The sequence below is a fragment of the Mustela putorius genome, unplaced genomic scaffold (assembly GCF_011764305.1).
Source record: "Mustela putorius furo isolate JIRA1106 unplaced genomic scaffold, ASM1176430v1.1 tig00003854_pilon_pilon_pilon, whole genome shotgun sequence".
Taxonomy (NCBI): Eukaryota; Metazoa; Chordata; class Mammalia; order Carnivora; family Mustelidae; genus Mustela; species Mustela putorius.
Window position 1 is genome coordinate 1,076,718 of NW_025422006.1, and position 27,588 is coordinate 1,104,305.

The 27,588-nt window shown below is 57.8% G+C and overlaps 1 protein-coding gene across 5 annotated transcripts in view; it reads right to left on the minus strand.

Annotated features, from left to right (window-relative positions):
* FGD3 (FYVE, RhoGEF and PH domain containing 3) overlaps positions 1-25,408 on the minus strand; it is a 49,361-nt gene extending 23,953 nt beyond the window's left edge. The window contains exons 1-3 of one of the 5 annotated variants that reach the window (XR_006601944.1): positions 3,123-3,356; positions 2,526-2,677; positions 1,358-1,890 (exon numbers count right to left, since the gene is read on the minus strand). Coding sequence is in view for 4 of the 5 variants with exons in the window: in XM_004766132.3 (XP_004766189.1) it covers positions 1,358-1,890; positions 2,526-2,677; positions 3,123-3,316 (879 nt within the window). In the remaining variant the exon portion in view is untranslated. Of the gene's footprint in view, positions 1-1,357; positions 1,891-2,525; positions 2,678-3,122; positions 3,357-3,910; positions 4,042-10,631; positions 10,777-25,312 lie in introns of those variants that run through there. The other 4 variants (XM_004766135.3, XM_004766134.3, XM_004766133.3 and 1 more) reach the window with 4 other exon arrangements.
* Between the last annotated feature and the right edge of the window lie 2,180 nt (positions 25,409-27,588).

Below are 27,588 nucleotides of genomic sequence, written 5' to 3' on the forward strand. Positions count from 1 at the left end.
CGAAGGCTGACCTCCGCTACCTGGGTGGGGGACGCGAGGCATAGGGTCACCCTGAGGACAGGCCAGGGCCTGACCGAGCACATAGACCCAGAAAGGTTGGCACATCCGTATTGCAGACATGAAGGCCTGGGCCGTCCCCCAGAGCCTGCGTGGGCAGGCGGGGAGCAGGCCTGGGGTGAACACCTGCCCCTCACTACCTGGGAGACGGCAGGCCAGCGGAGCTCCCCCTGAGCACGCCTTGAGAGCCACCGATGGTGTGGCACGTAGTAACCACATCACTCAGTTTCTACGTTGTAGGGCGTCTGCACATCTCGGGTTCTTGTCGACCCACGCGCTGTGCCTTTCACGCCCGCCGGCCCCTGCAGAGCCACGCCAGCACCTCCGTGGGCTCTCACGGGCCCCCCGGCCCTGGTCACTCAGAACCAGGTGCCACACACCGTGGAAGCCTCTGTGCAGCGCCAGGTCATTCAGGCTTGCCAGTCCTAAACCTGCTCACCCTGCGTCACCTGTTCCCTCCCACAGGAACAAGACAGGCCCTTGCGCAGTTTCCACCCCCTCTGCCTCCTGACCCACTCTGGTGCTTCCCGTGTGGCCCCGGGGCCTGGCCTGCTCATCCTCGTATGAACCGCAAGCAAGGAGCTGAACTATCTTTTCAATGGCCGACGCACCCTGACCTCTCGGTGTTTCCATACCCGAGTAATAACAAAACCTAGGTTCAAACGTGACTCCCAGCCGCCTGCTCTCTTGAAGCTGGCTCACTACAGTGCGGGCACAAAGCTGTCCTTCGTCTGCGAGGCCTGTCTTCTGTCACAGGGCCCTTTAGCCAGGACTGTCCCCACCAGGCCAGTAGATCGGGCGTCTCCTATGACGCTTGCGGGACCCTGTTGCTCAGGCCGTGTCTCTGGGCCGGACCCTCTGCTTCATTTCCTCGTCCCCACGTACCCCAGGGCAGACCCCAGAGCCCAGGGTGCTGTCGGGACGCAAAGGGGCTCCCTCACAGCGAACCCCCGACGGCGTGGGCACATCTGCTCCCCGGGACGCCTGCTCCTTTCCCGCCCCTGCCACGCCCCATGGTGACCCTTGGTTCCCTGGTCATAACACAGGGGCTCTGCAAAGGTGGGCAGCCAGCCCTGACGGAGGGTGTGGTGGTGGCTCTGTGAGCACTGAGACCTATGGCCAGAGTCCTGGGGGTGGGGCCCCTGCACCCTGCTGAGGACGTGGGACCTAGGCTTGGGAGTGAGGTCGTCACATGGGGAGCCGGAGCCCCTGCCCTCCCCGCTGACCCACCACCGGGCCTCTCTGACCTCACGAAGCCTCAGAAGAGCCCCTGCCACCCCAGGACGTGAGGGCGGCCTACCTTGGCCGGGTCGGCAAGGTCCCCTGGGGGGCTGTTCTCTGGGTCGGGCTCCTCACCGCTGCCTTCACCCACGTCGCTGTCGGCCACCTCCTGCAGGGCCTTGCCTTCTGGGGCTCCGTCCAGCTGTGGCCCCAGGACGGTGGGGCCCTGGCCAGCCTCGCTGCCCTCCCCGCAGGGGAACTGCTCATTAGCCACGCTGCAGGAGGGGCTGTCGATCCCGCTGTCCCGGTTGGGGAGCTTAGCACCACCATCCAGCTCCCCCGAGGGGCCTGTATCCGGGGGGCCATCCCCTGCAGCAGCTGGGCTGCCGGGGCTCCCAGGGTCAGAGTCCTTGCCGTGGGCTCTAGGTCCGAGTGGCAGTGCCTGGAGCTTCCCTGGGTCTGCCCTCGAGAGCTCCGGGGAGGAGCAGCCAGGCCCAGAGTTCAGCTCCCCCAAGGCAGCAATGGGGGGCTGGGCTGTTGAGGCCCCCCCTCCTGACTCCATTGTCACAGCGGAGCTCCCTGAGCTCCAGGGGGAGCTGGCCGGAGGGCTGCCTGTGGGGGGAAATGAGCAGGGTCAGTGCCAGCCAGGCACGGACCAGCCCCTGCACGCAGCCCCGAGTGCAGCCCCCGGTATGGCCACCCAGAGAAGGGCCGTGTGGGGGCAGCCCACACAGCTCCAGCTGGGTCCTGTCCAGACAGGCCTTTGCGGAATGGCAAATGGAAAGCATTTTATTTTAAAAATAAGTAAATTTTTTCTATGTTAAAAAAAAGAAAAAGAAAAGAAAAGAGACAGAGAGGGCAGAGAAGAGGGAGGTAAGACGGGGAAGACGGAGGGAAGGAATCCCACAGCTGAAGCCCCTGCCGCACAACACCCACGGAAATAGCCGCGGTGAGCGCCGCGGGCCGGTCATCTGCGCGCTCCGCCCCGGGGATGTGGTTCCGAGCGGCCCCCTCTGTGGCGTCCCTGTGACCCACATCGTCCAGAGACCAGGGCCCAGGGAGGCCAGGGCTTTGTCCCAGATGCCACCCCGCCCCCCCACAAAGCGCCCTGGAGCCGCTGGCTGCTTTCACGGCCTGCCTCTCCTGGACACCCTCACGGGAGAGGCGAGAACCATTGTGGGAGCGTCCAGGGGGACAAGGCCAGGGGAGATCGACATTCCCCAGAACCTTCCTTTGACTCCACTCACCTGACCCCCTGGTCTCCAGGGAGGGCTCCACACCCGGCTCCCTGCGGGCCGTGTGCAGGGTCTGGGTCGGCTGCCTCAGGCGGGAAGCGTGAGTGGGGTTGGGATGCTGGCTGCAAATCTCCTTCCTGTCCAGCAGGTTTGACACAGGGGTCCTGAAACAACACGACAGGAGCATGAAAGCTGCCTTCACCGGCACCCGCGGTGGCCGGGTGTCAAGGCGGCTCCAACGGCAGAAGGTGGAAGGGCACCTCCGTGGCCCCGCCCAGCGTGGCCAGCCCTGGACAGGTCGTGGGCCACAGGCAGATGGAGCACGTGGCTTCCTGCCAGAACATGGGGACAACTCTGGGGGTCCGGCCCAAACCTCCAGGCCAGAACTGACCATCCCCACCTGTGGTGCCCTTCCTGGGGGAGGTAGGGTCTCACCCAGGGTGCAGAGGGCCAGAGGGCACCTCCCGCCCCCACCAAGCTCCCTCCTGACACCTGCAAACACAGGTGTCCAGGGTCCACACCCACGACCAGCCTAGCAGCCCACAGCTTCTGCACACGCTCCCTCCTCCCTCGCAAACCAGGCTGAAGAACCATCCGTCTCGCCCTCACACAGAGCCATAACGGTGCCCAGAGCCTGCCCCTCGGTGCCTCGCCCGCAGGAAGACCTCCGGGCATGCTGCCTCCACGTTGGGACGGTGGACTCCGCCTACGACACCTGCCGCACAGCCCCCTTCCCGTGGGGCCAGACTGCTCAGGGCTGGACCTTTCTCTGGGTGGCCCCAAAGCCAGAGCAGCAGGCACATGCACCACGGGCCCCTGCCCTGTTCCTGATGAGCTTCATGGGGAGAAACATGAAGGTTTTGAAACAGAAAATACTCGCTTTACTGCATTCCTGGCATAGCACAGGAGGTAAACCCAAGGTCCCAGCATGCAGACACGACAGAGCCCTGAATGCGGGCCCCACGCTCAGCCTGTGTGTGTCAAATGCGGTGTCTGGCCCCAGGGGATAGCGTTGGCAACCCCCGGGGGTCCTGCTTCTGGTCACCCCCCACCACACAGCGAAGCACAGCGTCCCCAGCAGGTGGAAACCAGAGCGGTGCGCCCTCCTCGCTTCCCACCCCTGCATGGATCCAGCCCCACGTGGACCCCAGGGACAGGACAGGAGACCAAGGAGGTAGAGGTCACGGGCAGAGCACGGACAGGAGAGCCCTGTCAGGGGGCTGAGGCCTGCAGGGTCCCTGAAGATGGTTGGCACACGTGGGAGGGCACCGTCAGACTGAGCAGGAGCCGCTGGGGGAACAGCAGTGGCCAGGCACAGGCAGGGCAGAGCTGGGCCCCACCGGTGGGGGAGGCGGTCCACCGCATGGGGAGCTCTGCTCAGGTCCCAGGATGCCCACCTGCTTCCTAGCAGCGTCACGGCTCCCCTAACGGCGTTCAAGAGCAGCTCGAGCCAGGGCAGCCGCACCTCTAGCCTCCAGAGGGGAAAGCCTCCAGCGAGAGCTCGAGGCCTGCGGGAGAGGGACGTCCGGACGCTGTCGACAACGAGCAGGTCTCAGCGACAGAACCATCCACACTGAAGCACACACAGACGGACAGAGCGATGTGAGCGAACGTCCCGCAGCAAACAGAGGCGTAACCGGACTCCGGACAGGGGAGTGGCGGGAAGTGTTTGCGGAATACAGACCACAGCATTCCTGCGTCAACGGAAGTCGTAAACCCACAGAGCCAAGGGTCTCAACCAACACCGAGCACGAGAAATGTCTGTAAGTAGTTTTCCACACAGAAAGCTCCAGGCTCCAAAGGCTCCGGGGTGAATTCTAGCAAATGCTGGGGACACGAGAAGGCCCTGCAGAACGCTGAGCCCTGAGCGCGGCAGATGCCCACCCGCCCAAGACCAGGTACACACCCGCCTTTCCGGCTTCACAGAGTTCCAGGAGACGCATGTGAGCCTGTGGTCACAGACCACAGACGGGCTCGCTGTGTTGACCAGGGAGACTGCATCACGGGTACACACACGTGTCGCACCTCGGGTCCGCACTCTGCATGTGTGCCGTCCTCTGTCACAGTACACAGCACAGACGGCGATGCCTCAGGCATGAGCCAACTTACCCAGCTGACATTCCCCGAGTGCCATTTTTTAAAAGATTTCATTTACTTATTGGAGAGAGAGAGCTCAAGAAGAGCAAGCACAGAAGCAGGGGGAGGGACAGAGGGAGAAGGAGGAGCAGGCTCCCTGCCAAGCCATGGGGCTCAGTCCCAGGATCCTGAGATCACGACTGGAGTGGAACACAGATGCTCAACCCACTGAGCCACCCAGGACCCTCCGCACAAGTGCCAATTTTACAGAAGGGACGGGGGTCAGGCAGAGCACAGGTGGTACCCCATAGCCTGGGGAAGCTTTGGCAGCCCTCATGCCCACAGGGTCATTCTCATCCAGAGGACTGGGGTGCACCCATCCCCTGGAGACCTTGAGCCATGACCAGCTCTTCTTCCAAGGGTGGCAGAACCAGCTCAGTCAGACGGGAAAGCCCGAAGTTCAACATAAAGACATCCCACAGGGAGCAGAGTGTGGGGTACAGCAGAGACCACTGCTCCCCCAATCTGATTCAGGAAGGCGTGGGATGCAGCCCAGGGCCTTGTTCACCTTGGGATTGGTCTCCCTGCTGCTTTTCCAAGTCCAAGGTCAGCACCAGGGAAGGTCAGCCCAGTTCCCACCTGCCCTCTGCACCGCACAGGGGCACAGGGGGCTCTGGGAAGGGAACACACAAATGTACACATGCTCACACCTACACACGTGCTTCTGTAACACGCGCACACACACACACCATGTGCCGGGAGCTGTACTCAGCACCTCTGGGTACTCGCTCACAGACACCAAGGGGGGTGACGTCCTGTGTTTCAGACAAGGAAGCCAAGGCTGATCCTGGTTCACACTGCCACATCCAGGGCCAGTGTGGGGGTGGGTGTGAGCACAGGAACTCCGGAGCTGTGGTCAGCCTTCTCTACCCAGCCCTGGCTCTCACCTTAGAAACGCTGAGTCACCTAGCTGAGCTCCCAACTGCCGGGGAGGTACAAACACGGCAGGACACAGCCAGGGCTCAGGGCCCCTGACACCCAAGGGTGCCACCGTCCAGCATCAAAGCCCTAACACTGAGCCTGGGGGAGGTTCGGGTGCTCGAAAAAGATGGAGAAATTAAACGTCCAGGGTGTTTGGACCATGTAAGTGGCTTTGGAGCCCTGACACTGCCCGGTGGCTGCCCGAGACAGGCAGGGAGGCTCCTGCGCATGGACCACAAGGCCAAGCATGGCCCCACCCCACCCGCTGCCAGCTGTCCCCTCCTTGGGAGCAACACGGGAACCCCCGCTAGAAATACCACCCTCCTGTGCTCGCTTCAGCAGCACATAGACTAGAAATAACACTCTCCTGTCTCTTGCTGCCTGGCACCTGGCTCCCCGTATGGTTCCTACTGACAGCAGCCACCTCCGGCTGGCCTCGGAAACTGTCCCACCCTGATCAGCACCAGCCTCAGGACTGTGCGAGAGGACAGTGCTCAGTGGGGCTGCTCTCTCCCCACCGCGCTCGAGTGGTGGCTCCCATGCAACAGGTCACCTGAACGAGCCTGAAAATACACCAGGGGTACCTGCGGTACCTCCACACAGGTCCAGGCGGGGAGACAAGGCTATGGAATCCACGAGGCCATGCAGCAGTGAGAAAGGCTTGTGACCCGGAGCTGTTGCACTCCAGGGTCCGGCTCCAGAAGCAGAACCTTTGTCCTAGGGCCTCAGCCTGGGGTCTCCACCCTGTCTGCTGAGCACATGGAGATGGGCACTGACGGTGGGGTGCCATGTGCTCTGGGATGCGGTCGGGGTCGGCGGGACCTGGGGACAGGCTGCAGGGCATGCTGAGCACAGAAAAAAGGAGGCAGACCCACGCAGCACCATCCCCGCGTGCTGGGATGCCCTCAACAGCTCGCACCATCGCTTAAAGTTACCACGCCTTCAACAGCCGACGGAGTGAGCCGTCCATTTTAGTAAACTTAGAAGTTATAGAAAACCAAAAAGGATATAAACGCTCCCGACCCCTGTGGCGCTGGGATGCCCATGTGGGCAGCAGCCTGTGGGCGGGATGGCCCTGGTGGGGGCTCCTTGGGGGGGCTGCACCTTTTCTTAGAGATGCGGCTGTCTTTCCAATACTGAATCCCAACACCCGGTCCTCGAGAATGCTCTTCTCGCAAAAGAACTGAAAGCAGAGACTTGAATAGATACATGCACAACGCACCCCCCCGACTGCAGCAGCTGTCCTCACAGCAGCGGATGGGGGGCTTAGTGGGGGATGCAGCCCCAGCAGCCGGGGCAGGGGACGCATATACAGCTCGCGGACATACTGGTGATGGAACATTCCTCAGCCCTCAAGACGGAAGACATCCTGACACCTGCCACAGCATGGATGGGCCTTGAGGACACGAGGCTGAGTGCCCGTCCCAGAAGGACAGACACCGTGTGAGGTCCCTGGAGTCATCAAATCACAGAGACAGAGAATGGATGGCGGCGCCGGGGGCTGGGGGGCAGTAGTGTTTAATGACGCAGTCTCAGTTTGTGAAGATAGAACATTCTGGAGACAGACAGTGAGGACGGCGGCACCACGTGCAAACACTTACCGCCAGTGGACACTTAAAAGTTGTTTGGATGACAAATTTTACGTTACATGTACTCTACCGTCAATAAACAGCTTTAAAAAAGAGTGTGTTTTAGAAAATTCTCATCAGAAATTGTGTGATTGACGGCTAAGACAGCGGTGATTGAAATGCCTAGAACTTACTGCCTGCCTGGGCCCTGGCCGTTCCTCTGCACACCCTGGAAACCCCTGGTGCCCCCCTGAGACACACGTTCTGACGAGGACCAGGCCCTTGAGGGGGTGGGGCTCGAACAGAGCAGGGACTGGGGTGGGGAGGGGCGCTGACACAGACCCCAGGGGGTTGCCGACCTGACACAGACTCCAAGGAGACAGACTGCAGCCCGTGCTCCATGTGGCACCCCCACGTGCCCCCCTCCCCAGAGCGAACAGGGGCATCATGGGTCCTCCTGTGTGGATGTGGGAGGTGGTCGAGCAGCTGGCCTGAGGCTTTGCCCCAGAGTGATGGGCTGCTACCACTCACCAGCCAGGCCACAGGGACAAGCTGTACTTGCTGAGCCTCAGTTTTCTCCTGCCTAAAACGGACATAACTGCCCTGCAAAAGTTCCCAGAGCCTGAGGCAGGCACAGTCCTGGTCCCGAACTGCCCACATCCTACGTGTTTGGCCGCCCAGCAGACCTACACCGCCAGGACAGCTTGCCAGGCTGGTGGGCTTCAGCCACTGACACAGCCGAAAGCTCCCAGGTCCCTGTCACCGGCTCCATCCTGCAGGACCTGGTGAGGCCGCGCCAGGGCACAGTACTTACTCTGTGTGCTCAACGCTAGCTTACCAGAGGCTCCCAGACAGCAAGCCTGGAAATGTACTGCGTCTCCTCAAGAAGCTATGACAGAAGAGCTGCCACAGGCGCACGGGACAACACAGGGCCACAGGCCACGCAGGATGCATGTGCACAGGACTGCACGGCACGCAGGACGCATGTGCATGGGGCTGCACGGCGCACAGGTGCACAGCGCAAAGGACGTACCGCGCAGTGCTGCACCGCACGCAGGCTGCATGGCATGAGGGTTCACAGCACACAGGACAGCACGTGCACGGACCCGGTGGGCCTGCAAAACTGACTGCCTGAGCTGCTTCCACTTAATCTTTTCATGTTTACATTTACTTACTGCTCTTCTTTTCTTCCTAATTTTATTTTCTACTGTGAGCACTCGCGTTCTCGTGTGCTTTATTTGTATTTCCGATTCTGCGTTTATTTCGCCATCACCTGGACTGTAAATATAGGCACGGCATCACTGTCTGCTGTGGACACGCAGGTCCCCGCATGGTAACCAGCTGTGCCGCAGCCCCAGCTGCTTCTGGGCGGGCCCGCGAAGCCCTGGAGACCTGCTGGGGGACCTACTGTTGGGCCTCAGGCAGGGGTCCCAGGCCGACTGCTGGTGCCCCAGGCTCCCCCCACAACTTCACCTTTGCTTAAGTCTGAGATGTTCACCAGAAGACCGAGTGAAATGACCAGACAAGAACCTTCCAAAAGTTTCCAGTTGCACAGAGATCCTGACCCTGCTCCCAGGGCTGGCCTGTGTGCATGCAGCCTGGCGCTGCCCACCCCAGGGGTCAGTGCCAGGGGGTTGTGGGGAGCTCCGCCCGTACACTTCCACTGCTGCCCCCAGACCCCCTCCTGGGGTCACTCTCACTGCCGCCCTGGGGGATGCCTCCCCGCGAGTATAGGTCTCATTGGACTGCACAGTGACCTACTAGGTTATTGCAGGAAAGGGAGACCAGGCCGCAGGTGCAAGCTCCCAAAGCCACACACTTGTAGGGGATATAGCCACAGGTCCTGGGCATGCATGGGTTTCATGGGGGCCCATCGGAACCCCCAGAGCCAACTGGAAGGTTAATCCCGCCCTCCTCATTGCATGCCTATCTGGTGACCAACCATCACCACCATACGTGCGACCCCAGATGGAGGGAATAGCGTCCCAGACGGATGGAGCAGTGTCTCAGGCAGGGGGGAACACCGTCCCAGGCAGAGGGAACAGCGTCCCAGACAGAGAGAGGACGCAGGGCAAAGGAGAATCAGCCCAGCCGTCTGGAGACATGGACCTGGAGACGGAGGAGGTAGAACGCGGGGGTTGGAGCCAGGATGGGTCTCCCAGCTGTGGGCCCAGGGGACCGTGCAAGTGAGTGATGCTCCATTCAGGGCTGGTTTCACATCTGTCCCACAGTCTGACTTCCACATCACCCCCTTTACTGAGGTGCCTCATTCTGCTCATCTGTCAGTGGGGGTCATGAGAGCCCACCTAGAAGGATGTGGAGAGGCCGGTGCTCCTAGGCTCCCAGCTGAGACCAGCAGCTGCACCCCGTCACTGTTCTGAGTCCCTGGGCTCTTGGGCTCAGGACACCAAAGCCCCATGTGTCCTCAAGGCCTCCGTTAGCCCCCCATCTGAGCTCTGGCCTTCGCAGACTAACCAAGGATCAGGCCTCTGTGTGTCAGAGCACACAGTCCTGTCCAGCTCTGGGGCCCCTGAACTTTCGGAGGTGCTGGCCTTTGTGGGGAGACTGACGTCAAACCCAAGGAGCGGAACCAGGGCCCCTGGCCTCCTGTAAACACCCAGCTGGAGCCAAACCACTTCCTCCCTGAGCACTGGCCCCGCCCCGCCCCGCCTGGCCCCAGCGAACTGTCAGGCTCTGAGGGTCTGAGTGGAGCCCAGCTGGGCAGTGTGCAGGCCAAGGCCCAGAGCTCTCTCTGTCTTCTCTCCTTCAGGAGTGGCCAAGCACTCAGCCAGTTGCCTGCAAGCCCCAAGGGTCCCAGGAGCCAAGTGCTCTGGGTACAGCTGTGCCCCTGAGCACACCCCCCGACTCTACAGAACACAGTGGTATCTGGCTCCACCCCGCTGCCACCCAGGACGCCCCCATCCCCCCCGGAGTCGGTGTTATCAGCATCCCAAGGTGTCCTCCTCCCCGGTAACCACTACAGCCAAGCCCCATCAGTGTCTCAACCGTATCTGACTGCAGAGGAACCTTCCAAAAACACACATTTTGTGGAAAGGCCTAGCCCCCTAGCTACCATGTGGACCACTCACCCTTCCTCAGCCCAGGTAATGGAAGACCCACATTGCCCAGGGCCTCGGTGACAGGTGCACAGGCTAGGCCCACATGGGGGTCACCCTGATGTGGGTCAGCCTCAGACCCCGGCCCCTCCGGGGCTCAGTTCATCTTAGCAGGAGTCCCAGGCACCCCAGACGACAGCCAGTGCTGTCCCGGCCGATGGCATGCTTGCTGCTGGCTCTTCACAAATCAAGCCAGGGGCACCCGAGAGCCAAAGGAGCATGGACGTGCCACTCACCCACCACTGCATGGCTTCCAGCCTTGGAGCCACCACCCCAAGCCGGTCCTGCTCAGAGCATCCTTGTCCCCAAAAGTGGCCCCTGGAGGATCAACACAGGCTCTGGTGGCTGGCAAAGACCCCGGAGCTAGCACCACTCACCTGCCTTCCCTGGAAGCGTGCGCTTCTGCCCGGGGCTGACTTCAGGCAACAGCAAAACACGACTTCCTTTTGCTGGTTTTGCAACACAGGTCACCAAAGACGGCGGCTTCACATTTCCGCATCGTCACACGCCCAAGTTCACTGGTTCCCCAGCTGCCTCTTCTGTGAAAATGCAGCCAGACTGGCTGGAGAGCCGTCCAGGCCCCCGTGAGCCTCTGCACCACGGCCTGTGGTGGTTTAACGGCTCCTGTCTGGGGGTGGAGGCGATGGAGGCCGCTGCCGGCCCCCTCCACCTCGCCTCGTGGGCTGCACAGACCTGTGGGCACACAACACTGAGACCCTCAGGGGGCCCAGCAGGCCTGAGCAGCGGGGTCCCCTAGCTGAGAGGGGGCCCACGCACGGTCAGAAGAGCACCGTTGTCACGGGGCAGCTCCGCGACCCCCTGGAAGATAAATGCACAAAGACGCCGAACCCTACAAAGCTCAGAGCGTGAGCTCTTGCATTGGTTCCAGCAGCGGCCACTTGGTCCCGACCTGCACGCTTCTTTAGAAACAAGGGATTTCTTTGGACCTTGGTGGCCTTGTTGCTGGCAGGGGTTCCCCATAGAGTCCCCCCGGGGCAGCGCCTCGCACACAAGGAACACACAAGTATGAGGAAGTCCGTACCAGAGTCCTTATCCCCCCCACCCCACCCCGGGGCACACAGTGGAGGCTTCTCCACGCGCTCGCCGGGGGTGTCCGCACAGCAAAGATGCTCCTGTGCTCGGCTCTCTGGGGGCGAGGGGATCAGGCTGTTGACACTACTCACTTCACCTCCAGATAGTCCTCCTCTTAACCCCAGATTTGAGGAAGTCTATGAGGAAGTCGGGGACGGACAGGTCACAGGGGTAGCGCCATGTGCACGGACATAGGTGCACCTCCCTCCAGGGACATGAGGACCCCGGTGAGCATGCACAGCGCCTACCCTCTGGCCTCCAGCCACCGCAGAGGACTCCAAACTGCCCCACTGGCAGGTGACAGGATGGTGGCTGGTGTCCCAGGTACCTGGGCTCACATCCGGGCTCTTGAGCTGAGAACCCTCAGGGCCGCAGTCCTCTGTCATAAAATGGAAAGGAGACAGGATGCAAGGAACAAGGGCCTGGCCTGTGGCAGGTGGTGGCCCCTCCAGGAGCCTCCCGCTCCAGTGGGCAAGAGCCGCACCTGACACCTTTCCCCAGCATGGCCCTTGCCCGCTGACATCCCTGAGCCAGGAGACTGGCGACGAGACCCCACCGAGACCTGAGGTCCCGGGCCCAGAGTCCCGTTGCGCAGAAATGGCCTCAGGAGGCGGCAGCTCAGATGTCATGACCCAAAAGGTGATGGACTAAAAGTGGAGTGGGGTGCAGCCCGGCTGGACCGCATCGGGCAGGGGACAAGTCCACCTGGGCAGTGGCGCTGTCCAACAAGGAACACACTTGCCAAGAACAAGCGTTTCCATCATATAGAATATTAAGCAGCATAACATGGTCCCTCGTCACTGTTTCCTCGGCACTCCTTTGAGCGCAAGACCCTGGGACAGTGATATGGCTCCCACTTGCTCCTGGAGAACGGCATGACCACGTGTGCCGGCCCCTGGCCTCCCCGGCAGCAGGCAGGGCCACAGGACCCAGCCCCGCACCACAGGAGCCACAGGAGCCATGTGCTCCTTCCAGCCTGGCCCCTCCTTAAACACATAGAGAATTAAAGTGTTTATTTCGTTGGAAACAGAACATATCAAGATAACCAAATTCTCTCTTCTGCCTTTTGGTAGCGTTCTAGGCATAAACACCATTAAAATTCCATGTTTACTGAACACATTGTTGTATCCCAGATCGGGTGCCGATGGTCTGTAGTCTGTGGTATTCTGCCAGCTTGCTTCTGGGCCAGTGGAGCCAGTTATGTGGGTGCCGACATGGGGAGAAGGGACCCTCTGCACCGTCTCCGCAACTTGTCTGCACATGTAGAATTATTCCAGAATCAAAGGCTTTTAAGTCCAACACTTGGTGTTTCCATGGATGGAGTAATCCTGTGTGGGACCACGAGCCACGTTGCTTCTCTCAGAATCTTGTTTCTTCCAGCATTTCAAGTCCTGGAAAGCGCCCTGTCTCCTCGGTGACCACTGAGGCGGCGCAAGGAACAGAGGGTGGTAAAGACAGTCCCCAGACACAGAGCAGTCTGTCTGATGTTTACATGCGTGGGGCTGCCTCGACTCAACCCACACTTGGTTTTGTTGCAAAATGGCTTGGTTTTGTGTTTTTAAGATTCCGATGGCTGGCCCCCATTGGATGAGTCCCCTCTGTCATTGAGTCTGGTTGCAGAGTGAGGGATGAGTGGGTTGAGGAACGATCCGGAAACTGATAGCTCAGGGCCAAGGTCAGGAAGAGCTAGCTCGCAGGAAAGGAAATCTAAGTGGCCACACACACGTGATGAGACAGCTACAGTCCACACCCAAGTGCCCTCTCTCCCCACCAGGTTAGCAAAGACCCTTCCACAGGATGGCGATGGGAAAGAAGGGGACATCTGCCCTTTGACCCAGCACTCATCACTCTGGAAAGTGGTGCTGGTCATACTTGCCCAGGTGCACAACAGCAAGGTGCCAGGTGGTTCCTGCACCAGGGCAGGTAGGAGCAAGGCTGGAAACAACCAAGGCCCACCTGGAGGGAGCCAGTGGGTCTACCACGTGGTTCCCGCTCAGCACAGAGAAGCACCTAATGGGCAGAGTGGCCAGACCTCCTCATGGGCAGACACAGCCGGTCACCAGAATCGGATGAAGCACCGGGCCGCCAGACGTTCTAGTTCTGAGCTCTGCCAGCTCTTCTGGGAAAACGTGCCTCCCTCTCTACGTGGGGGAAGCACAAACAGGGCAAATTATTGACGCTTGATAAATGAATTCCTGCATCTTTTCCATAAGTTTGAAAGATTTAAAAACTGTTTAAAATGGCTATCTTATGGATGGAGCCAGGGTGCCCTCTTGGATCTTTTTGTTTTTTTAACCATGTAACTATATTGTCTACTTTTAAATTTAATAATTTTTTTTAAGATTTTTATTTATTTATTTGACAGACAGAGATCACAAGCAGGCAGAGAGGCAGGCGGGGGTGGGGGGGAGCAGGCTCCCTGCTGAGCAGAGCCCAAAGTGGGGCTCGATCCCAGGACCTGGGATCATGACCTGAGCCGAAGGCAGAGGCTTTAACCCCCTGAGCCACCCAGGGGCCCCTAAATTTAATAATTTTTATATGACCATGATGAAGACACAAATTTTAAAATTCCACTTCTTCTCATGGCTTTGCCCCATGGCAAAGCCAGCACAGAGCCAAGGTACAGGCTGGGGCTCCACAGGCACAGCACAGAGGAGCAGAGGGAGCATGGGGCAGAGTGAGGACAGGAGGGAGCACGAGCAAGCACAGGGGAGGATGAGGACAGGAGGGAGCACGAGCAAGCACAGGGGAGGATGAGGACAGGAGGGAGCACAAGGAGCAGAGGGGCACGGGGTGGGAGCACGGGGTGGGAGCACTGCTACTCCCAGAAGAAGAAAGGAGTGAAAAGGAGCTGACAGTGGCTGAGGAGCACCCCTCTCCCTGCACCTTGTGGACAGCGACCTGGAGGCTGGACGGAAACAGAGCAGACACGAGATGCTCACACCCTTGCCCCCTGCCGCCCCTCCACTCGTCCGTCCTTAGTCCCACAGTACAGCTGTATTTGCAAAGTGGAAGATCTGAGATATGAGTGTCTGACAATGGAGGATAGCACAGGCAGGGTTTCTATAATAAGTAAAAGGATTTCATTTATTAAGTAAGATAATTACTATAATAATGAAAGCATATTAAGTTCAAACAAGACAGGTGGTGTCACACAGGGTTAGAGAGATGCATCAATGGAACAGAATGGGGGGGGGTCCAGATGTGCGATCACATGCGTGTGGCTGGTCGGGATTTTACAAAGGCAGCGGCACTTGGCACTGGGAGAGGAAAGTCCTTCATGACTGTGCTGTAGCACCTGGACATGACCCAGACAGGTGAGCCTTAACTATCACTCACACACACACACACACACACACACACACACACACACACACACACGAACATACTTGGAATGAAGCCAGGTCTTAACTGTGAGCAGGACTCTAGAGCTTCCAGAAATGCACAGGTGGAACGCCCACGCCCTCGAGGCAGGCAGATGTCTCGGGCCTAAAAGCCGCAGAAAAACACTTGATAAACCACCCTTCATCAGCAGGAGAATCGCGTGCTCATCCAGGGGCCCCGTGAAAAAGATGAAAGCCAGAGCCGCGGACGGGAAGGAAATGTTTGTAAGACATCTCTCTGACAAAGGACGTGTGCACAGAATATATAAAAATTCCTACAACTCAATAAAGAAAAAGACAATCCAATAAAAATAAATGGAGGAACAGACTAGACCAGGGACTTCAAAAGTTATCTGAAGGGATAGTGAGCTCCAAGGGAAGTGCTCCCGAGCCCCCGCATGAGGGAGATGTAAGGTACAACCTTGAGACACCACCACGCCTATCGCGCGCCAACAAGGACATGGGGCACGCAGGGGTCAGTGACCCAGTGCTGACAGGTGCAAAACTGTACAACTGCTTTAGAAAACCACCTGACATTTCCTCATGAAGTTAAGCACACACCTGCCTGCGAACCAGCAATTCCACACCTGTGGGTTCTCCCCAGGAGAAGAGAAAACATCTGTCCACATAGAAACCTGGTCATCAGTCTGTAGCAACCCGACTCATCATAACACAAAACTGAAAATGACCCAGATATCCTCCAACTGGAGAGTGATTGAGCAAAGTGTGCAACCATGTTCGTCCTACGGAAGGTTACTCAGCGACCGATGTACCAGGGACGTGGGTGAAGCTCACAAGGGAAGCCAGGTGCAACAGGTTGCTCTAGATGGGGTTAAAGAATGGGCAGAACTAGCACGGGAAGTTGGAACAGCACAACCTCTGTGGCCCTGGGGGCGGGAGTATCGGTTTGCTCCGGCTGCTGTAACAAAACTCCATAGAAACAATAGCAGAAATGCATCCTGGCCCCATCCTCAAGGCCAGAAGTCTGAGATCCAGGAGTGGGCAGGACAGGTTTCCTTCAAGGCCTCTCACCTGACCTGGGCAACAGGCCACCTTCTCCCCAGGTCCTCATGTGGGCGTCCCTCGGTGTGTGTCTGTCCTCACCTCCTCTTCTTTTTTTTTTTTTTTAAGATTTTTTTTTTTTTTTTTTTTTTTGACAGAGAGAGAGACAGAGATCACAAGTAGGCAGAGAGGCAGGCAGAGAGAGGGGGGGGAGCAGGCTCCCCGCTGAGCAGAGAGCCCGATGCGGGGCTTGATCCCAGGAACCTGAGATCATGACCTGAGCCGAAGGCAGAGGCTTAACCCACTGAGCCACCCAGGCGCCCCCTCACCTCCTCTTCTTAGAAGGACGCCAGTCCCACTGGATCAGAGCCCACACCTATGACCTCATTTTAACTAATTTACCTCTTTAAGAGTTCTGTCTCTAAATGAGGTCACGTTCCGGGGCACTGACGTTTAGGATTTCAGCATACGAATTTTGGGGAGATGCAATTTATCCCGTAACATCCCTGTCCTCGCTCATCAGAGTGCCGGATGTTCCAGCTATGCAGTAAGGCAAAGCGAGGAATGAAAATGCACGCAGAGCAAATGGAAGGAAGAGAAGTGTCCGTATTTGCAGATGACACGACTGTCTACAAAGTAAATCCCGAGAATCCACAAAAACACCACTAGAGTTAACAAGTGAATCTGGCAGTTCAGATATAAGATCAAAACTGCTTGAATGTTTAAAATGCAGACACCAAAAACTAAGAAACACAATGCCATTCACGCTAGAAAATTTTAAAAAAAATTTTTAAAAAGGAGCCTCAAATGTAAATCCAACAAAACATTTATTAAGCTCACATGCTGAAAACTTCAACACACTGATGAAATAAAGGTCCAAGAAAAGAAATATATTGTGTTCGTGTTCATAGACTAACGATGTGACGGAAAGATTTGTGAGAGAAATGACCGAAAGATGTCATTTCTCTCACAAATGATCTATGAGCTTAATACCATTTCTGTCAAAGCCCCAGCAAGGCTTTTTGTGGATCTCAGACAAGCTCATTCCTGAATGTATGTGAAGAACAGAGGTCCCTGGGGATGGGAGGCAGCCTGACCAGGAGGGACCATGCCTCTGTCGCCCCAGCAAAGGGCATGGGGTGGTGCTGAGGGGACAGATCCAGGGGTGAACAGGACACAATGGGGACCCAGTAGGAGCCCACCAAGGGCAGGAGTGGTTACCAAAGGTGCAAAGAGAGGAAAAACAGCCTTTCCACGGATGGCATTGGGGCGATGGGACATCCCCAGGCAGCCAAGGAGCCCAACCTAGACCACATGCCCAACACGGATACCAGCTCAAAACGGATCATAGATTTAAATGTAAAATGTAAACCAGGAAACTTCAACAAGAAAAAATTAGGAAACAACTTGTGGGATCTGTGGGGTAGGGTTTTTAGATGGGACACCAAGAGCAAGAGCCACTCACAAGATAGTCGACAGACGCGAGCCAGTCCCGCAGTGAGGAGCTCCCCTCACACCTGCCGGGTGGGCAGACAGGAAGAAGGGCTACCCACCGGCCTCGTCCAGGATGCACTGAAATGGGGCCACTCAGTCCCAGCACTCAGGTGGGACAGCCTCCCTGGGAAGAGCTGGGCGAGTACTTTTAGGACACGCTGGACCACCCCCGGACGCACAGGGGACCTGGCGTGTGTCCCCCAGAAGTACAGCCTGCGTTCACACAGAGACCCGCACACAGACATGCAGGGCAAACAACCCGATGGCCTTCGAGGGGTGCAGGACCCACCGTGGCACGGCCACATCCCAGACACAGTCGGCGCTGGAGAGGAAGGAGACGGACACCATGGTCTGGGTGAGTCGCCTAAGATGAACACCGACTGAAAAAGCCAGTTTGAAAACGTTCCGAATTCCACATGCTGAGCTTTCTTGAAATGACCCAAGTGTACTCACAGGGTGCAGGTCCGCCTCCCGCAGGGGCACGGGAGGGGACCCTGCCCTGCCCCCTGCAGACCTCCCCGCCCTGGCCGGGGCGCTACAGTTCTGCACTATGCCACCCTCACCGTGTCCCCGCCGGAGGAGGCTGGGCAGAGGTACACCATCTCCGCGGGGTTCTCAGAGCTGCGTGTGAGCCTACAGTTAGTTGCTGCAAAGGAAAAAGCTTCATTAAATAAATAAATAAATAAAAGGCCGACAGAGTCCCTTGACTCTTACGAGAAGCAGTGAACTTCCCCGGGGAACCAGCAGTTCTGGGATCCTCCCCACAACCAGAAGCGGAAGCAGCAGAGACCCCAGGCCGCGGAGCTCCCCCACAAGACCCGCCCGCCTCTCTCTGTTCCCTCACTGGGCACACCCGGCTCTGGGGCGCAGGCTGGCCGTCCCCGCCCTCCGGCGCCCACTGCTCCCCAACCTGCGCCATCTGGACCTGGCCTCGCTGCCCCCACGTCCACACAGAAACAGAGCAAATGAGGAACAGCCTCAGGACCATTCCTTTGCCCCATTTCCAGAAGGGGAAGGTGTGTCTAAGGAGGTGAAGCAGGACCCGGCAGAGGACGCCACCAGGACGGTGGCCACTGGCACAGTGCGCAGTGCAGCAGGGGAGGGGGGCACACGGCAGCTGGAAGGGGCTCGGGTAGCTGGCGGGGGTGCGCAGGGCGGCAGGAGGTGAGCTGGCAGTGAGGGGGGCACAGGGCAGCGGTGGGGGGGCAGGGGCGCAGGGCAGCGAGAGGTGAGTAGGCAGCAGGGGGTTCAGAGTAAGGAGGGGCACGGGGCAAGGGGGGTGCAGAGCCTGGAGGGCCAGTGGGAGCCCTGGCCGTGAGAGTCCTGTTACCGACGAGGACACCAGGGTTCAGAGGTGCCAGAGCCTCATGCAGTTGGTCAGCGGCCATGCCGCACTGGCTCTGAAAGCACGTGGCACATGAGGACCAAGGAGCTGCCTGCTCCTGGCTCTCAGGTCAGTGGGGTACTGGGGGCACTGGGCAGGTCAGGGTGGGACAGTGTCCAGTGCTGACATCTTCTCCACAAGCTGGGCAAGAGCCAGGCAGGAGGCAGGGTGGGACCCCACGGGCTTTGGATGGGGGCCCCGGGACTGCCCCTGGACTGCCAGCCCCAGACAAGAGCCAGGGAAGGAGCAGGGACCCGCTGCGCACAGCCTCAGACCCATGACCTTCCAGCTCTGGGCCCTGAGCTTCTGGGGGTGTTCGCTTTCCTCTCCATGCTTCTCGGTACTATACACATTTTTACAAAGAACATTTATTATATTTGCAATTGGGAGAAAAGTCGACTTATTTTAAAATAAGAGGATAACATCTCCTCCATAGCTCATCTGAGATTCCAAGCCTCTCGCAACTGCCTCAGAGCCAGCTGTCTCCATGTCTGTTTATATATGGAAAATTTAATTTCTACTTAGCTGTCCTACATTTCTCTGAGGGGGGAAATGTGGTTAAGAAACCCAAAAGGAAAGGACACGGAGTGTAATTTTGCTTTCTGAAAACACACTTTTGCAAAAAGTTCTCTAGTTTCCTTTAAACTGAAACTGGATTCTGTTCAAAGACCGAAAACCTTCCCTAGGTTGGGCACCGCCTTGAATGTTGCCATGGGTCGAGCAGCTCCAAGGACGGCCGGGTGACCCAGATGACCGCAGACAGCCCTCCGTGCCACACCTGGCTTGGGGTGTGTCAGATGCCAGCGTGAGAGCAGGGAGGGTCCCACGGGGGAGCACTCACGGTACCTCCTTATTTAAGCAAAACAAAAGCAAAACTTCTCTAAAAATACTTGATGGCTTAGTCACAGCACCTGAAAGCAGCCTTTGGGGTTTGCCTTGGCAGAGCCCCAGTGACCTCTGACCCTGAGACAGGGTGGTGTCTGACAGCTTTGCCCACAGAGTAGGACAGTTACAGGGGACCTTGGGAACCGGACATCGGCCTCAAGTGGAAGTGATCCCTGACCTGTAACCACTCTGACGCCAGCCACAGAGGGGGATGCTGGGTCTGTGGCTTTTTTTCCACCCTGTAAGAAAAAATTCACTGTGGTCCACCTTGTTTTAAGGACAGCATTGCTTACAAATGCAAGGTTTGTAGCAATCCTGCCTGGACCCAGTCTGCTGGCGCCATTTTTCCAACAGCATTTGCTCACATCATGTCTCTGTGTCGCTTTTTGGGAACTCTTAAAATATTTCAAACGTGATTCTTATTATCACATTTGTTACGGTGATCTGTGATCGGTGATCTTCCATGTCACCGCTGTAATCTGGGGCCACCGCAGCTGTGCCATATAAGACGGGGAACTCAACCGATGTCGTGTGTGCTCTGACCGCTCCACGGACGGGCCCTTCCCCCATCTCTCTCCTTCTCCTCGGGCCTCCCTATTCCCAGCTGATAACCCTACCAGGGCCTCTAAGTGTTCACGTGAAAGGAAGAGTCGCACATGTCTCACTTTCCATCGAAACTAGAAATGATTCAGCTGTGTGAGGAAGGTCTGTTGACACCCAAGACAGGCCAAAAGCTAGGCCTCTTGTGCCAAAAAGTAGGCCCCGTTATGACTGCAAAGGAAACGTTCTCGAAGGACATCCCCAGTGCTACCCCAGTGAACACATAAGAGAATGAAACAGCCTCCCTGCTGACATGCTGTGAGTCTGACCGGTCTGGAGGGAAGCTCAAACCAGCCACGACATTCCCTTCGCCCAAAGCCTCCCCCGGAGCAAGGCCCCGACTCTTCAGTTCTGTGCAGGCTGAGGAGCTGAGGAAGCTGTGGAAGTCAAGTTGGGAGCTGGCGGAAGTCAGCGGGGGGGAGGCAAGAAGCGTCTCTGTAACGGACAAGCGCAAGGTGAAGCGGCGAGCGCCGATGGAGAAGCCGTAGCAAGGGATCCCGAGCATCCGGCTGAGACAATTCACGAAGGTGCTCACACAAAGCAACAGGTTTTCAATACGGACGCAGCAGTCTTCCATTGGAAGATGCCACCTAGGACTTTCATGGTGAGAAAGACATCAACGCCTGGCTTCAAAAGTTCCAAGGACAGGCTGACTTTCTCCAGAGAGGCTGACGCAGCTGGTGACTTGAAGCGGAAGCCAGTGCCCATTGCTCATTCTGAAAAGCAGCCCTTAGCAACCACGCTAATCTCCTCCGCCTATGCTCTTTCAACGGAACAACAGAGCCTGGCGGACAGCACAGCTATTTACCATACGGTTGATGGAATATTTTAAGCCCACTCTTGAGACTTACTGCTCAGGAAAAAAAAGATTGCTTGCAAAATATTACTGCTACATGGCATTGCACCTGGTCACCCGAGGTTCTGATGGAGATGAATAAGATTAATGTTGTTTTAGGGGCACCTGGGTGGCTGCCTTCGGCTCAGGTCATGCTCCAGGGTCCTGGGATCGAGTCCCGCATCGGGCTCTCTGCTCAGTGGGGAGCCTGCTTCCCCCTCTCTCTCTGCCTGCCTCTCTGCCTACTTGTGATCTCTGTCTGTCAAATAAATAAATAAATAAAATATTTTTTAAAAAAAAGATTGATGTTGCTTTCATGCCTGCTAACACAACATCCATCCTGCAGCCCATGAATCAAGGGGTAATGCTGACTTGCAAGTCTTGTTCTTTAAGAAATACCTTTAGTAAGACTCTAGCGGCCATAGATACTGAATTCTCAGATGGATCTGGGCAGAATCAGTCAAAAACATTCAGGAAAGGATTCACCATTAATATTAATGACTCATGGGAAGAGCTCAAACTATCAAACTCAACAGGAATTTGGAAGAAGTTGATACCAGCCCTCATGGGTGGCTTTGAGGGGTTCAAGACTGCGGTGGAGGAAGTCACTGCAGATGTGGGGGAACAGCAGGAGAAGCGGGATCAGAAGTGCAGCCTGAAGACGGGACTGAACTGCTAGAATCCCGTGATCAGACTTGAACAGACGAGGACTTGCTTCTTATGGATGAGAAAAGAAAGTGGTTTCTTGAGATGGAATCTACACCTGGTGAAGATGCCATGAAGACTGTGGAAATGACAGCAGAGGATTTAGAATATCACAGGCACGTAGCTGTAATGCAGCAGCAGGGGTGGAGAGGATGGACTCCAGTTTTGAAAGAAGTTCTACTGGGTGCCTGGTGGCTCAGTCGGTTACACGTCTGCTTTCAGCTGAGGTCATGATCCCAGAGTCCTGGAATCGAGCCCTGCATCGGTCTCCCTGCTCGGAGGGGAGTCTGCTTCTCCCTCTGCCCCTTCCACTCTCTCTCTCTCTTTTGTGTCAAATAAAAAAATAAAATCTTCAAAAAAAAAAAAATGAAGTTCTACTGTTGGTAAAATGCTATCAAACGGCTTCACAGGCTACAGAGAAATCATTCTCGAAAGAAGAGTCAATCCATGCGGCAAGCTTCAGGGTTGTCTTATTTTCAGAAATGGCCACAGCCGGTACCACCCTGATGGGTCCGCAGATCAACATCAGGCAAGACCCTCCACAAGCAAAAAGATCATGACTCCCCGAAAGCTCAGATGATGGTTAGTAGTTTTCAACAACAGAGTGTTTCTAATTTAAGTACCAACATTGTTTCTTTTCTTTTTTGAACAAAGTTTCTTTAGACACACCTGGCGGCACACTTCACAGGCTACATGCACTATAGACATAACTTCCGCATGCTCGCTTGACTCGCCTACTGCAATCTTCCCTTATGGAAGCCGTCCAGAAGCAAACCCTGGGTTTCTCCCAGGTCGGCCTGGAGCAGTACAAGATGCGCCCCGCCCTCTCCCATTAGGCGTTAGCTCAGTGTTAGCTCCCAAGTGATCAGGGGTATAGACTCCACAGCCCTGCTTCTTCCAGGCCAGGAAGGGTGGGAAGCTGATTGCCGCAGCCCCAGCACAGCGAGAAAGGGGGAGGAGGGGAAGGGAAGGGGGAGGGGCTTACTGGAAATTAATTACTGGGAAACAAAAGGCCACTCTCATTTATCAGGTCTGTCGGCAGCAACCTCATTCTAAAAGCCCCAGCTGGAGCTCTAAAAACCCATGGGGATTCCCTCCAATGTGAAGGCCTCCTTGTGGCTCATCTCCCTGCTAGGCTGTTCCCGCAGGGGACCCAAGGGACAGAGGGACGGCTGGAGGATAGCCCTTCAGGGGCTGAGCAGCCCCAGCAGAGCAGGAGCCGGGCTGGGCCTGGGGTGTGCAACTCTGGGCTGACGGCCACGGCTGCCACCTGGAATGGACGCGCCCTTCCCGTGTCCCAGGGCGGGGCAGGGCAGCTCTGTCCTTGAGCTGTCCCCAGGTCACTTAGGGGTTCCTGACCACAGACTACCCTGCCCTTCCCCCCACCCCCGGGCTCCTCAGTTCTGCTCACAGGCTCCCACACCTCACAAGGGCTGATCTGGAGCTGAGGAGGGGGCTCCTCTAACACAACGGGGAAGAGACAGCCCACATCCAGAACCCCCATGGCCCTCAGTCCCAGACTCCCACCTGGGGACTTCACCAGCCACCCACAAGTTCTGCCTGGCAATACACAGCTCTCCCTTATATTCACCTGCTTCTCTATTCCTGCATACTTGAGCTGAACCAGGTCCCTTCTGGAACAAGGCAGCGAAGAGGTAGGGAGGGAGGTATATAAAAAGGAAGTCAGTGGGCCAGTAGGTGGTTTAGGAGAGCTCGGTGCCGGCTGGTCAGTTAGGGGAGTGCGACTGGGGATTTGAACTCTGGCTATAGGTGCAGGAGCCTCAGGCGAGCAGGCAGGAGGGTGGATCCACCGCCCTGGGCTGCAGCACTGGGTCTGGGGCCTGGCAGCAGTGCCCGGGGGATGAGACACCCTCAGTCCCTCTGGAGCAGATCGCTGCCCACACAGGTGCCCAGCCTCTCATTGGACACACCGGCCCCTGTGCACACTCACATGCACCCACACAGACACAGACAGGGAGGGTCATGGGTCACACTGGCCCCTGTGCACACTCACGTGTACACATATGCACACACGAACATACACAGACGGCAGGAGGCCCGAGTGGGCTGGGACTACTGAGCTATGGGCGTGCCCCAGCCCCGTCTGTTCAAGGGTCTCTCACATGCAGCGTGAAGGAGCCCCACGTGTGGTGGGGGCCCCTCACCACACGTCCGGGGGAAAGTGGGAGACCCCAGACTGGCCCCAAGCTGTGGGGTTGAGGTAGAACTGGTGTCCACGAGCTTTGGGAGGTGTCCCTGTTGCCCCGGCAGCCACTGCAGTCGGACGGGGACGCACAGCACAGAGGACACCCTTTGGCTCCTTTCACCCCCAGCAAGCCCCACTGGACAGCTGGGGACACGGTCCCGTGTCCTGCCTGGAGCCCCCAGACATATAGGAGCCGCTCTATTCCCTGTGCCCAGAGCAGGGCGAGGCCCCACCAGGGGCAGGCTGAGGTCACAGAGCAAGACCACCAAGAAGGAGCCCTCATGACCACTGTGGTGCGGATGAGAACACAGGCTCCAGCCCTGCTCTGCCCGAGGGAGTCTCTGCGCCCAGCCCAGAGGAGGCCCTGTGTCCAAAGCCAGCAGCCCCAGCCGCCCCACCGGCTGGAACCCCCGCAGAGACACGCTCCACTTTCTGCACAAACTCTGAGGCTCGGTGTGTGTTCTGTGGTAGTTTGCAATGGACTCTGAGTGCGCGTCCGCACACTCGTTCTGTTCACTCGACACCAACCTGGGATGTCGCCCTAGTCATCTAGTGTCCTGATCCGTACCACCAAAGAGCCAGGGACAGCCTGGCATCCCCAGGGACTTGGGAACGCACACTACTCTGGTGCCCTGGCCACGCTAGGCTGATTTTCCTAATGAAAGCAAGAGAGAGAGAAAGGAAATCGCTGGGAAATTAAATGCACATCAGCAAGGCGACACCCTGTTTGCTCCCAACTGTGTGACATTCTGGAGAAAGCCTGGGGTCCGTGGCTGCCGGGGCATGAGGGCTCCGAGGGAAGTAAATACAGACGCGTGTCATGAGGCCTCTGTCCCAAGCCCAGGACACGCCCACAGGAGTGACTCCGATACGGTGTGGGTTCTGGGTGATGATGCAGGTCGGGGCAGGCTCGCCACCTGTGACAAGTGTCCCTCCGAAGAGGGTGCTGCCAGCCCCAGAGACGGCAGCGTGGCTCCAGGGCGCATGGGAAATCTGTACTTCCCTCCACTTCCAGAGCTGTGAACCGAAAACTGCTCTCCAAAATTGTTCTAAAAAAAGACAATCCAGCATTTGAAATGGGGTCTGCGTTCCTGAGGCAACCTCAGGCAACGGCATTTCTAAAGCCCACACCGGGCTCTCCTCCCGCCTGTTTCAAAAGGTGTGGGAAGAGCAGTGTGGGGAAACCCAGACACCGCAGGTCGGGGGACAGCTCCAACCCCACGCCTCAGTCCAGCCAACATCCTGGACGACTCCCGGCAGACGCGGACCTGGGCGCTGAGGGGTGATGGGGACCCCGCCTGCAACCGGGAAGCCTCCTCCTGAAATCACACAGAGGCGTGCTGTCCTGCCTGCCCGCCCCTCCCCCCCCTCGGGGACGCACAGTGCCCGAGGAACCCGGGAAGTGACCCCCCAGGGCTGTAGCTCCACCTGAACCGGGGAAGCCTGGCTTCTCCAGACCCCAACGTACTCACCGCTTCCCTGGGAAAGCACACAAACAGGCAGAGCCAGGATCCTGGGGCTGGAGGAGACCCTGCCACCCCTGCCACCCCGCTGATCTGGGCAGTCCAGGGTGAGGCCTCCGGTGGCACCAGCGGGGGCGGGACACACCGGCCCTGCCTCCAGCTCAGACCTCCCTCAGGCGGGGCGGTGCCTGCAGGCAGCCCCTTTCTTCTCCAGCCCCGACAAAGCCCCAGGCTCCCCAGCCCGCTGGAGGGCGGGGAGCAGCCCGGATGCCCACCGTCCCCATGGCAACAAGGCTGGGCTAGGCGGCAGGCGCCCTGGGACCGGAGCCTAGGGTCCTGATGGCCATGGGTGGAAGAGGAGCCCAGGCCAGCTGGGAGAGGGTGCAGATTGGTCTCGACACTCTGCCCCCCACACTCCCACTTCCAGACTTTTCAGAAGGTCCTGACCTAACAGGGCATTTGAAATACTCTGTCACCATGGTGAGCCCCCTTCTGTGGTGTGCAGGCTGGGCACAGACCTAGGGAGCTATCAGGGAGCGCACATCTGCTTCCAGAGGTCTTTGTTTGCAGGCGGTGTGAGTGATGCTGTGTGTGTGAGTGTGTGTGATGCTGTGTGTGTGAGGTTGTGTGTGTGGTGAGTGTGTGATGTGCGTGTGATATGTGTGTGTGATCTTCTGTGTATAAGGCTGTGTGTGTGAGGCTGTGTGTGTTTGTGTGTGATGTTCTGTGTGTGTGAGGTTGTGTGATGCTGTGTGTGATGCTGCATGTGTGTGAGGCTGTCTGTGATATGTGTGTGGCAGATACAGGGCCCTACTAGACATGGGGAGCTCACCCTAGGCCAGCTGTTGGACTGGTCATTGAGGGACACACACATACACACGTGCCTACATGTGGTGACAAGCCTGCAGCAACAGAGATAGGAGACCACAGCCAGGGTGAGGCTCTTGGTGCCCAGGAAATGCTGGACCCATTGTCCTGTCCTCTGGAGACAGCCCCAAATGTCCTGATGTGGCCTTTCCTGGGCCGGGAAATGTGCAGATAGAAACCCAGGCTTGTGGTCTAGCAAGAACGCCGCGTCATCAGCTCCCAAAGCACTGACGGGTGTGTGTTACGTGGCATTAACTAGTGGGCAGGGTGTGTGGCAGAGTGGGAGGAGGCCGCCGTGGGGACCGTGGAGCCCTTCGGCAAAGATGCCCAGAACACAGGCGTCCCTTCTTTCCATGCTGCCGTGATGGAAGAGGCCGGGAAGACAGGACCACCAGCCTGCCAGCGCTTCCCAAAGTGGCTGCATGTCATCCAAATCCAGATCTTTTCATCCAAAACTCTCACCCCACTGCCTCTCAGAGAAAGGCCCCCTCCCAATCTGGCACAGCCACAATTCCTGGAGTCAGCCCCAAGTGCGGCCCAGCAGGCGCCCCCATGCAGGTGCCACCAGGTAACGCCATCCCAGGGCCTTAAACCCACAGCTGACTTTTTTGTTCAACCCCAGCAATGAAAATGTGTCTTTGGCTGAGGTTGGGGCAGCATGGTGTTCCTACAGCACATGAGAAATGGCAGAAATACGTCAGTTCCAAACATTTATCTGCTGCATTTGAAAACGTCCAGGCAACTGTCCAGCTCCAGGACGCGTCCCCTGTGTCAACCCGAGCCTAAAAGGCAGGACAGTCCTCTCCCCAGGGCGCTGGACACACCTCCTTTTCTTGGCAGTATCTGCCCCCCACCCCTGCTTCTGACCCTTTGCAGAAGGGTGACCTGGAGCTTGCCTCCCCTCCACAGACCCGGTCTCTCACCCCTGCCCCAGCCCCTGCTGGTGGGGGCTGGGGACCTGCTCTAAATCTGCGGACTTGCCTGCCGCTCGCAGGGATGAGGGCTGCGGGCCCCAGCCTAGATACAAGCCCACTGAGAAGAAACTTCTTTTGTGTGAAGCGTAACTCGAGTAAGAGCTGATGACTGAAGATTTACAGACGGAAACGCGCAGGCTCAGTGGCCCTGAACACTTGGTGGGGGCCGGGCCCCCCCAGAAGGACATCATCACGTGCCCCCCGCGAGGCGAGGATCAGTAGTTCTACTCACAGACGGCGGACGGCCAAGGCGTGTAGATGCCTCGGGAGGGCGCCTCTGCATAGGGCGCTGGAGCTCTCCGTCCTGGGCTCCTGCCTCACTGACCTCCGCACAGGTGCTGCCGGGCTCTGGGGCTCCCGTCCTGATGGCCTGGGGAGGAAGGCACACGTGGGCACACACGTGTGCTCACATACACGCACGGGCTCGCACTCACTGCATGCAAC